This window comes from Balearica regulorum, chromosome 2 (genome assembly GCF_011004875.1).
Source record: "Balearica regulorum gibbericeps isolate bBalReg1 chromosome 2, bBalReg1.pri, whole genome shotgun sequence".
In the NCBI taxonomy this organism is placed as follows: Eukaryota; Metazoa; Chordata; class Aves; order Gruiformes; family Gruidae; genus Balearica; species Balearica regulorum.
In genome coordinates this window covers 61,982,789-61,995,759 of record NC_046185.1, presented here as the reverse complement: position 1 = coordinate 61,995,759, position 12,971 = coordinate 61,982,789, and the positions used below count along the sequence as shown (strand labels likewise).

At 38.3% G+C, this 12,971-nt stretch overlaps 1 protein-coding gene across 2 annotated transcripts in view; it reads left to right on the top strand.

The window, feature by feature from the left end:
- CD226 (CD226 molecule) overlaps window positions 1-12,971 on the top strand; it is a 39,945-nt gene that overhangs the window by 17,489 nt on the left and 9,485 nt on the right. For both annotated transcript variants that reach the window (XM_075744535.1, XM_075744534.1), the window contains one exon: window positions 11,576-11,908. In XM_075744535.1, coding sequence (XP_075600650.1) covers window positions 11,576-11,908 — 333 coding nt within the window. The remainder of the gene's footprint in view (window positions 1-11,575; window positions 11,909-12,971) is intronic.

Genomic DNA, 12,971 nt, shown 5'->3' with positions numbered 1-12,971 from the left:
TGTATTGCATCAAAATGTAGCAATTCCTGAGGTAAGGGGTTTTAAGTTTCGATTGCAATGTATAAATGGAATATTATTTAAAATTTAACAGCATCAGAAATGATTCAGTGTAGGCAAAAACCTGTCATAGCGGCAAAGTAAATCAATTTGTGAAGACCTTTGTAATGCAGAACTCAATCAGTTAAAATTGGATCAGCAATCTTAAAATGCATGACGGAGAAATTTACAATGTAAATTTAACTTAAAATATAGAATACAATAAACATCATTAGATCACAAAGTGATATTATTCTACTGTTATACACTATGCCTTTGCTACTCATCTGGAAAGAAAGTCAAAAGTCTTCAGCAGTGAAGAATTATATATATAAGCTATTTAAATAAAAACTGTCCTTTATGGCAGAGAAGTGTTGTATGTTTATTTACATAAAGAGTGAATGTAGTTAAAATTACCTAGAATATTTTTGTCCTGTGTTTGTTTATTTGTCTTTCAAACCAGTTGAATTCTAACATAAATTTCTGTATATTCTGAAACTTATGTTTACTTTCCTCAGGAGTTTTATTTCAGTTAGATGGTAAAATATTACTAGTTTGACTTAAAATCTCTCATGCTATGCTCTGAATAGAATGGGAAATATTATTTTGATGTTTGTAGTAACTTTTACATCCATAATGTGAATTATACAGAGTTGCACAATTGGTTGGATTTTGGGTAGGTGCTTTTTTTTTTTTTCTGTTATGATTGGAAATTGTTATTTTTATTTATTTATTTATTTATTTTTAATTCATGAGTAAATTTGTGTTTCTGTCAATCAGTGACAATGGGCCATTTGCTCAGGGGATATGTTTTGCTAGCAACTCTGAATAAGAATGGAAGTTCATTAATAGAGTATTTAAATGCCAGATGTACCATGAAGTACTCCAATATTTTAAATAGAGTGATCAACCTCTTCTGTGATAGCAAAGACAGAGCTTTTCTATTCTTAGCTAGTGTGATCATACCCGTGCCACTCAGCACTTACTTCTATATTAATGTTCTTCTGCCTGCCAAAAGCAGCACGTTGCATAGATTTTTTTCAAGTCCCTATTCACCTGAAATAGCTTGCTTTCTATTTATCTCTGTCTCAATTTAGAATGTGATTCATAGGTCTACAGTGAAAAATTATCAGCCCTTTAAAGCACATGGAAGCAACAACTAATCCTGAGGGGTCTTCATTCTTTGGCTCTCAGACTCCGAGCTCCCCAGAGCAAGAACTATCTCTGTATCTTACACACTGTCAACCACATTGTCAGCACCTAATTAGAAAGCAAGATGATGGAGGCAAATGAAGTTGCCTTTTTCACACCTCTGCTGTGGTTATCAACCTGTTAAACGCTGGTTTTCTTACTTTTTATCTTCTGTGATGAACTAAGGATTGGATGCTCCTTCAGTATAAAATGCTAGGGGGAAAAAAACAAACCAGCCCTATTGGGAGTAGAGCAGATATCTCCTCTTCCTTTTGGATGGAAAAACTTAGATCAAAAAGAATTATAGAATTGTGGAAAACTCAGGCTGGAGAGACAGTCCAAATTCATCTCATCCACCTCTGTGTTCTGAGGCAGGATAAGCATATCTGTATTATCCCTGTCTGATGCCCATGTTGGAAATGCATACATAATAGTCTTGTGTAGTCATTATAGCGCTTAACTAGCTCTTACAATGAGATTTTTTTCCCCATTGTATCTAACCTAGATATAATAACCTGGTTTAATACTGAGTTTATTCACTGTAGTCCTTCATTCAAAAAAAGAGGAAGGCTCTTATGTTGCCAGCCTTCAGTCATCCCTCAGTACTAAACAAACACAGTTCTTTTTACTTTTCTTCTTAGTTCACAATTCTAAATGTCATCATTCTTGTTCTCATTAGAATTTTCTCCAGTTTGTATATAACCTCATTAAAATAAGATACATAGTATGAAACACCATGTTCCATCTCAGGTATTACCATTGCTAAATGAAGCAGAATAATGCCTCCTTTGTCTTGTATATGACTCTCTGTTGACATACCTAAGAAAATTTCACTTTTGGAAACAGACATTGCTATAACATTTTTGATTCTATTTGGCTAGCAGTCAGAGTATACAGATCCTTTTATTCAGCACTAGGGATTTTTTTTTTTTTTTACTTTTCCCCCCCTCTTTCTTCTTTTTACTCCTTACCATTTTGAATGTTCAGTTAGTTACTAAGAATAATGATGCTGCTGTGTACTTTTGGTTACTTTGTTTGCAACAGAATATGCTATGTTAAGGAAAAAATTGTAACATTCAGTACCTGTGAGGACTGCAGTGTTTTTACCAAAGTAAGATAAAATTAGAAGGGTTGTTTTATATGTTCCCTGTGAGCATTGTTTTGATGAACACGCATTGCATGTCAGCTGGATACTATAGCTATTAACTGACTTGCTGTTGTGTGATAATTTGAGGATGACTCTCACTTCTCATCACTGGTCACTGGTCATGCTGACCCAACCTGCTATATGGGACATTTTCTGCTTGCCAGGGTAGACTCTAGGGTGCTGCAGAGAGACTGTCAAGGCTTGCCCACTCCTCAAAATGATAACCCCTGCAGCTTTTCCATACGTACACCAAAGAAATTCCAGGAGAGATCTGGAGCACATCAGGCATGACTATGTGATGCTGGAGATGGTGGTCACGGACATGGGCAGCTCAGGTGCTGTCTCCTTGATCTGCTGAAGAAGGGAAAAGCCCTCAGAAGAGGTGGCAGATTCTGTGAATCAAGACCCAGTTACATGGCTGGTGTCAACAAGGTTTTGCCTTTTATCACCATGGATGTTTTTTGATGATCAAGGGCTCCTAGGAAAAGACAGGATCCACCAGAGCACATGGGGAAAAAGCATCCTTGCCAATAGGCTGGTGAGGGGACCTTTAACAGGAAAGTGAGATGACAACTGACAAATGAGCGAGGAAGTGGACTGAGTTGACAAGCAAATGGTATTTGAACATAAGGACAGGAAACACCTTGAAAACAACAAATCAGGACACAAGGGTGACCATCCCAAGTGTGTCCATACAAATAAGGAAATGCTGAGGGGACTTGTAGGGAATCTCTTATACCTTTTCTGGGAAATCAGCATGACCGGATGACCACATGAAGTGTACACCAGCAAACACAGCACAGGCAACAAACAAGGAATTAGAGCAGTTGCAGGGATACGATCTTATTGGGGTCACAGAGACATGGTGGGATGACTCACATGACTGGAGTGCTGCCATGGCAGGATACAGGCTCTTTAGCAAGGACAGGCAGGGACAGTGGAGTAGGAGAGTTGCCATTTATGTGAGAGAGCAGTGAGAATGTAGGAAGTTCTGCCTAGGAATGGATGATGAGCCAGCTGAGTGATCATGGGTCAGGATTAGTAGGCAGGCCAACATAGGTGATGTTGTCGTGAATGTTACTGACTGCTTGATCAGGGTGATCAGGCCTGATATATTAGACAACTGGAAGAAGCTTCTCATGCTGTGGTCCTCCATCTGGTATCTGTGGAGGAGAAACACAGCATGGCATAATCAATCCGGGAGGTTTCTGGATCGCATTGATGAGAACTTCCTCACTCAGGTGATTAAGTAGGTGAAGAGAGGAGGTGGTCTGCTCAACCTCAGGTTTATAGAGAAGGAAGAAATTGTTGGGGTTGTGAAGATCAGGGGCAACCTTGGCTGAGTGGATTTCATGATCCCAGGAGAAGACTATAAAAGCAAGAAGGCAGTATCACAACCTGGGCTTCAGAAGAGCAGAATTTGGCTTGTTCAGAGGTCTGCTTGGAGGAATCCCCAGGGTGACAGAGAAAAGATTTTTAAGGAAAATCTCCTCCAACGGTCCATTGAGACAAGCAGGAAATCAAGCAAAAAATCCAGAAGACCTGCATGGATGAACAAGAAACTCCTGACTAAACTCAAATGTAAAAAGGAAACATAGACAAGACAGAAGCAGGGACAGTTGACCTGGAAGGAACCTTGAAACACTGTCAAAGCATGAACAGAAAGCCAAAACTGATCTGGAGTTGAATCTAGTGAATTTATTTTTTTGCAAGTATTCCCCTACCTCTATAACCCCAAAATACTTCATCTTCTCAGCTACTATTTCCTAATTCACTGCAGCAACCACTGTGAAATTCAACTTTAGTATAGTATTATCTCTAGTATCAAGAGATATCACTGCTGTGGCACTCAGTAATTAAATCCAGTTCCAAGAATTTTATGACTCTGTTTTTTGTTTCTTGAAGTGTAAGTAAGTGTGATGGATGAAATTTTTATATAATGAAATTTGGAAATCATTACAGGATGTAATGGGGGGAATGGGAAGTGCACTGTGACAGCTTTAAAATATTCAAAATTAAGGCAATAGTACAGATGAACACAGACTAAATATTTTATTTGGGGAAATATATGCTACGTTATGGAAGGAAAAGAGGGAGGTGAAAAGCAGAGGGTAAAAGGAGTTACAGATTCAGGTAGTTAAACATCCAAATGTTCTAAAGGAAATCACTAGGAAGTGATTAATATTTTAAGTTCTGAAATTTTCCCATCTGCAGAACCTCTTTCTACTGCTTATATTTCTAATGATGAATTTTTCTTTCAATGGGTCTGTCACACGGGAATATAATTTATAACTTACTAAGGACAAAAAGAAATGGAAAGAAAAAATTTGGTAAAAAAATTGATGATATATTGATTTCTTTCATTTTCTTACCTGGTACCAAGATGCATAACAAACTCATTATGAAATAAACTGTATCTTTCCTTCTTCTCCAATATATTTTTATTCCACAGAACAATCCATTGAAAGTAATAACTAGGATCTGAGGTGCGGGGCAGCAATTCCCCACAGTGCATCCTCGTGCTGTACCCATGGGCATTATAATGCTTCTGGGTCTGGGCAGCACAGGCCTGTACTCTGTTCCTTGCCTTGGCACCCTTGGCTTTGTCTCCTGAGAAACATTGGTTCAAATAGTAGTCCTTTGGAGCAAGTTTGATTTTCACACCCTTTCCTTTCCCCTCTCCCCTGCCTTTTATCTTCTGTGTGGCTTGAAACAGGCTATCCTCTGCTCTGCCCTTGGGAGCCTGGTGGAAGATGTGAGCCGGTAGGCACAAATGCACGCGCGCACACACGCGTGCTGTGGCATGCGGTTTCTCAGTATAGCATTTCTCTTCACCCACTGTGAGACAATACGGATCAATAACAGTAAGTGAAGGCTGAGCACAACATCCTGTGCCACTCCTTCTGTCTGCTCATTGAACGCCTATTGCTGGTAAATTCCCTTCATCCTGAACTGATGGAATTCCTGGAGAGGATGAAAATTTGAAATTCTGTCCTCTTATATATTCAAGACTCTCTTGCAGGTGAATCCTGGCATAGTACATTGCGTGCCTTTATCAGATGACTTCCTCCCCAACAACCAAATTTTCCTTGCTGGAAGTTCATGAATGTCTATACCTAAAGAGAGGATGATTTTCTCACTCTTATTAGCACTGTACTCTTTCTCTCTCTCTCTCTGTCATCTCCCTTTCCCCACATTCTAGGTAACTAAGTTCAGCTTAAAAGAATAAAATAACAACAAAGAGTAATGCAATATATTTAAACAAACTGGAATTGGGAGGTGAATTACAATTGCACGCTAAGTGTTTATAATGTCATGTAGAATTTATAATTGGTACAGAAAGATTCACCAAATGATCACAATATTATTTAATATATTTTAAAGGGATATTTAAAGAGTGGAGGAGTTTAAATACTTTCATTTTAACTTTTATGATCCAAATAGTTGCTATTGGAAAAATACATCCTTTTCAAACACTGCACTACTGCTGTTTTCTGAGTCTGATTGTAGAACTCATGTCAGGAGCTCATTAGAAATTAAGATCTTTACTGTTCCTACTTATTTAATAGCTAGGGATCCATATCTTCCTGTCTCTTCCAAAAAAGGGCAAAACTATTTTTTTAGAAACTCAACAAAGTTGTGTGGTATGCACTAATACAGTTAGACATTAATGGAAGACATTAGTTTAGGAGCTAAATATAATTCCATATTTAGCCTATTCAGGAAGGGTGAAGGGGTCAATCTTGAAGTATTTTCTCATCTGAAAGTTGATTTTCTTGGTGAAAAGAAGAGCCCCGGAGAAAGTTCATCTTCATAAGTTTTTAAGCCTCTTTTTCATCTGCAGTTTATTTTGTCACTTATAATAATAAGCAGAGGAAGAAGATTGTGTTTTTATGTGGAGCTTCAGCAAACCAAGTGAGACCTGGGAACTTGCCTGTGCTCTAGTGCTAAGCTAGCTTTGCAGTTTTGAAAAAAAACCTACCAAGGTCATCATTAGTTATTTCTGACGGAGAGCATTATTTCCTAAGGGTAGCTGAGCTTTGAAGGTAGCTCTGTTGTTACCATCAGCCTGAGCAGTATGAGCTTGTCCTGACTTTGTGGTACCTGGGAGCACCTGGAAAATGTCCGTGTGCTGGGACAGCTGAAGGTTGGGTGTGACTCCCCGCATGTCTGCTCGACAGCGTACGTACTTGCCTGCAGCAGCTGATGTAACTCTCTTTGTATAAAACCAGCTCTGGTAGTACTTAACCTCTGCTAAGCTTTAAACCTCAACAGAGACGCAGAAACATGGAAAGCCAGAGGAATATTTCAATGCATTTTATTTTACTGTGCTGAATTTTGGCTTTCTGAAGTTGCAGAACTGATTTTAAAGTACGAATATTGTTTCCTTTGAATATTGTTTTAAACCAGGAGGAACACATGGGATTTATATGTAGTTCAGAGTGAAACACTGCACCTTGTATAAGATTATAAATCTGGGATTGGTGAAACTTGTAGTGAACAGTAATTAAAATGTCATAGTAACTGACTATAAAAATGAATAAATTAGGTGAAAACAAGTCCAGGTATCTAAGTGAATTTCTTTTGAAGAAACAAAACCAGTTAATCCTATTGGAGACTCAAAGGATAAAACAAAATAAAAAAAAGTGTAAAGGACAGGAACCAAAAAGTAGAAAGTCTCTATCCAAAAGAATAGGGACCAAACTTTTACATAACATTGATGTCGACTTTCACTTGCTTGTAGCAAAGGGGGTGGGATGGTGGTGGTGGGAAGATGACACTGTTATTTTATTTTCCCTCCAAAAGGAATGTCTTAATTTCAACAATTTCCTTGCTGCAGAACTTCATTTTAGTTGCTTGATCCTTTAAATCCTGGGAAGTTGGTTTATACTCTTTTATAGCTCTATTTCTTATATTTGCTTTCCAAAAAAAATATTGAAAGTTTATGTTTTTAAAAATAGGAAAGCTTGCATTTTTTCTCCTTTGTGGCCCTAAAAGAGTTAGAAAAAAATATAATTGCAAAATGTGATGAGATAACACTATGCCAAAAGAGATGCCGGGAGAATATCAAACACAGAGCACTTCTTTACTGAGCAGAAACAAATGCACCCACCGTGAGGGCTGTCACCTCCTCCTACTTTCTGCCCAGGAGGCGAGATGCCGTGGCCATGGCAGGGGGCAGAGCAGGCAGCAGTGCCAGTGGCCGGAACGAGCAGCAGGCAGGGCAAAGTCTATTTTTATCAGATGCAACGATACCTTTTTTTTTTTTATTTCTGGAATGCTCACACATGGTGTGTCATCTTGAGTTGTGCGTGTGTGGGGGTGAAGGTATGTGGGTGTGCTTTTGTCCCCGTAGAAGTATTTCTCAGAATGGGAGGTTCTCATCCTATGCGTGCCAGGCTGAAAGCAAAGAAGCTCTGTTCAAAAAGGTGCTAAATAAGGAAAGTGATTGCACAGAGGAGAGGGAGCATGAAAGAAATATGCTGATGCCGGTGTCAAAATAAAATGGGACAATTGCTTAAAACAAAAGCCTGGAATACTTTAGTGTACTTGGAAGATTTAATTAGAACTATGTAGGCCTGATTCTCCACTGCTTGTGCCTTACATAATCATCTAAGCTGTGCAAGGTATCATATTGTAAGAAGGGGAGGGATTTACATCTGCCATCAAGAGTGAAATACGTGAATGTTGCTACATACTGTCAAGTAAAATACACATGCAATGAAAAAAAATAAAATGTGGCATGATGTCTGTGTTTGAAAATGGCTATAATAGAATGTACAGTGGCTGAGAATCTCAAAACTTTTTCTATTTTAATTTGGCTGTTTGTACGTAGTTCTCACTATTAGCATATTATTTATTATTTGTATACCAGCAAATTATACAAATATATCAATATTTGTACCTGGAAATTCTTCACTGAACTTGCAAGGCAACCTTAGCTTTGTAACTTACCTGCAACAGTACGCTATAGTATGTTGTAATATTATATATTATTGGGAAACTGTGATACATTGTTTGGCAAATACAACATACAATGTTAACTAATAAGTTTTAAGACAGAAAGGATTTTCATGATTTTGGTGGAAAATGTTTATCATGTTCACAGTTCACCTAGGTATAATGTATACTTTTCTAGCAAATGTATGGCATGGCAGCAGGGAAGAAGGCTGGTTTTTTTATACAGTCCTGGTTGCTGCCCTTTGGGTCAGGTGGGAATCCTGTGAAAGGTGGCAGGTATCATCATCATCAACAACATAATTTCCCTAATAAGCATGTTTAGATAGGAGAAACACCTGGAGTTCTGGGTAGCATTGGCATGAAATGAATAGGACAGCAAGGATGGACCCAGGAGTAGATGAGGAGACTTCAAGGCTCCTAAGGAGAGTGTGGTAGCAGTAAGACTTGCTCATAGCAGAAAACAGCAAAGGCTGCACAGTGAAGACAAGATTTCTCAGGGAAAAATATGTCGTTTATTGTAAAGCAGGCTGTTGCTGGAAGTTAGTGGTCTGGAAAGTGGAACAGGAGGCAAGGATCTGACATGCAAGAATATGATGGGCAAGAGGGAGAATTGGTTTCAATTATCTTTTCATTTACCCCTCTTCTCTGGCAGATTTGAATCTGCAGATCTGAATCTGCTAGATATATATTAAAAAATACCTTTTCTAGTCTAGTGACTTTTGAGGGACTGCACTTCAAGGAACATATTTTGCAAGTGTAGACTCCCATCATAATAGTCGTATTTGAATAACACTTAGACTTCCATGAGTAAATTCTTGCTGGAACTAGCATGATATCTTAAATTATTATCTAGCCTTGGCAGTCATCGTCAGTAATAGAAATTTAGCAGCCTTTGGCAAGCTGTCCAAAGAGTTAATTAACATCACTGTGTTGTACCTTCTGTTTAGTTTAGTGAATTTATCTCTCTTCTGTCCTTGTCTATCATTAACATTCTGTCTCCTTGATTACAGTCTACATAGATCTTCAAGTTCTTCATTAATTTTTTTTTAGGTAAACTCATTAGACACAGTTCCTTTTGTCTTTCAGCATTTCAATGTTTTAATCATACTTCTGGTCTCCAAAGGCAGAGGGAATGTAAGTTTTCTGTGCTGTGTTCTGTTGATAAAAAATTGCAGGTTAGATTTTTTCATTCACCATTTCACAGAGACTGCGCAAGTCTCAGAACTCAGACTTCCACAATGAAGTCTCCGTCCTGTCAACATGAATGGAATCACTTATTCCTAGGTTTAGGGTAGTATGCTTGCCCACATTAAATCCTACTACTCTTTGCACCCAGCTTAGGGGGTGAGCTAGGCCACGCCATATTGCTGATTTCTCCAGTACCTATGATTTTGACAACCCTAGCATTACCAGTATCCAAAGCAATACAGTTTACCAGCATTTTCTTCCTTAGATTTTTGGTAAAAATGTTCTATCAAGGAAGATCTATATCTCGCTCAGTCCTATAAGGTATTCAGTTCCACCCAGATAGCTACTGTAACCATACCATCCCATGAATCTCGGTGCAGCCTCATTTCAGAACTTTTTTTTATAAACAGATTGAGGTTTTGATGCATTTAATGACTGTAATTTTTCCTATGCAATTTTAATTTTCTGTCTCTGCTTCCAGTTGCTGCCATAGATAGAGGCAAACACATTAAAAATATATAGTAGTGACATTTTTTGACTTAAAGACATCTAATAAAAAAAGAAACTCATTGAAGAGACTGAAAGATCAGCCCTTTTACAGTGTAGGAAAAGACTGATCATTAATCTTTTTCAGCATCAAAGTCTTCAAAACATGACAGTGCTAGTCCTAACTTATGAGATACAGGCATTGCTGTCGTGGTTTAACCCCAGGTGGTAACTGAGCACCATGCAGCCACTTGCTCACCCCTCTGCCTACCCAAGGGGATGGGAAGAAGAACGGAAAAAAAACTTCTGGGTTGAGCTAAAGACAGTTCAATAGGATAAAAAAGGAAGATGATAGTAGTAGTAGTAGTAACGACAGCAACAACAATAATAATACTAATAGTAATAATAATAACAACAACAACAACCCCAAGTGATTCACAAATGCAATTGCTCACCACATGTGTAACCCCCCCCCCCCCCGATGACCAGCCTGTTTCCAAGCAGCCATCCCACCTCCCAGCTAGCTTCCCCAGGTATATAGGGAGCATGATGTTCTGTGGCAGGGCATGTCCCTTTGGCCAGCCTGGGCCAGCTGTCCTGGCTGTGCTCTCCCAGCTTCTTCTGCACCTGGCAGGGCGTGAGAAGCTGAAAAGTCTTTGACTGTAGTAGGCACTGCAACAACCTAGCAACAACTAAAACACCAGTGTGTTATCAACATCATTCTCATACTAAATGCAAACCACAGCACTATACCTGTTACTAGAAAGAAAATTAACTCTATCTCAGCCGAAACCAGGACAATTACAAAGTTGACTTTAGAAACCAAGTGGCTGTTGAATGCTCTGAATATCAGAAACATTGACAATCTTTCTATTGAAGATTTTAATTTTTTTTTCTTAATTTATAAATAGTGAATTTTATTACTAAAAACAATAAGTTAGAGCAGAGGGATTTCAGTCAAGATTATTTAAGATATATCTATGGCTTATAGGCAGTGGAAGTCTTGAATTTGTCTAGAAGTGTCCTTTCATACCACAGCGTGACTTATCCCACAGGTTTTTCCCAGTAGAGTATATGAATGGACAAGATTTTTTTCATTTCAGTGGTGAGGTTTGTGAATAGGAGAATTGTAGTTCATAGGTTGGAATCTCTTTTAACATAATTTACTAATGCATGTCCTGAGGGTCACATCAAACCATTTTCTTATTATAATTAGTGTGAAAGCAGAACAAGACTATCAAAAATTTAATTAGACTGGCCCCATAATTTATGCTGTTGAATATTTGCTGAAACTGTTAATAAAACATTCATGTACTCAAAATGTATAGAAATAGCCTTCTTGCAATGTCATCACAGCCTCACAGTTCTATAAGACTGTTTTGTCTAAATGTGCACAAAAGTATAGTCATAGGTAGGTATAAATGATATTCTTTAATATTTCAAATTATTTGAGTATCTTCCTGTTGTAAGTCAATTTCATTAATATTTGCCATACAAGAATTGTTGATACTAAACTTGCCTTGAATCAATTATAACCTTTTTTTTTGTGTGTGTGTTTTTCCACAGATGCTTTTGAAGTATCTGAGAAACAAAACAATCACATGTTTACCAAGCCAGGAGGAAATGTCACTTTTACTTGTCCTTATAAAATTGGAAATTCAGTGCAGCAAGTGATGTGGGAAAGGATTAAAGCAGATCAGGTAGATACCATTGTTCTGTGCAACTCGTCAGGAAAGCCCAGCTTTGGTTCGGATTTCAAAGACCGTACACTGGTGGATTGCTCTGATCAGACAAACTCCATGATTGTCATTCAAAACATTACCGTCTCTGACTTTGCAACGTACCGCTGCGTAGCTACTGGAAGAAACAAAACCTATGTGATGAGTTTTACTGTGGCTGGTAAGTAAAAAAGGAAGTGGTAAATGTTTTTTACAATAGGATCTTCTGAGGTATTAACACTTGTACCCATATAAAATAACTCTTCAATAACAAGTGAGGTTTTATTTCAATACCACATTCCAATTAGCAGCGTGTAAAAGTAAAGTTGACAATTAATCTTGTTCCCACAGAAAGAATCTGGTTTTAAGCTTGTCTGATCTCGTTATAGGACTTTAGACCTGTTTGTGAGAAACTGGCTTGATGTTAGGAAGGAGACGCTTTGGAAGAGGAGAGACTGCCTGAGTTTGAGGGGAGAGGTGGGCATTCTCCCAGCGAAGCCACGAGGAGAATTCCCCATTAGCACAGTACACAGCAGGGTCCAGACCTACCCTCCAAGAAAGGCAAAGAGCACACTCTCATTTGAAAATGTAAAAAATTGTAAAATGGCCTCTACCTTATTCAAGTAAGGAGTTTCTTTAGGGGGAGCTGAGAAGGTCTTTAGGTTTTGCTTGTGACTGTTGTCAGTTTGATAATAGTGGGAACTTATGTCTACATCCGTAGACACTTAAAACAACTTTTCTCAAACTGTGAGCTGGATCCCGCCTTTACTTCTGTTTTCTGTTATGGCAGAACTGCCCCTCCTCAGTTTTGGTTCTTCTTTATAGCATGCATTTTGAAGATGCAGTTCTTGTACCACCCTAGTCGTTCTTGTCCTGTTGCAGCATTCAGTCCAGCTCTCTGGTATCTTTTGAGGGTACTGCTTTTGTTCTTGGTAATAAATGTTAGCAGACCTCTCTGACAGTACTAAGAGCTGTGGCATGGGGTATGAAACTTCAGAATATGTGTGATCTGTGATATTGTTATTAAGAAGTGGAGAATGTGCTTGGGCAAAAAAAAAAGCTGACCTTCTTTACTCTGAATACTTGACCATAAAAGTCCATGAAATTGAGCAGAATGTGATGAAAAGGAGTACCAGAAGAAAAATTCCTCTCACCTCTGATAATTTGAAACATTCAAATTTCAAATTGTTAACTGTATTCATATAATCAAGCATACTGAAATTGTAGAGCAATAGAAATAGTTT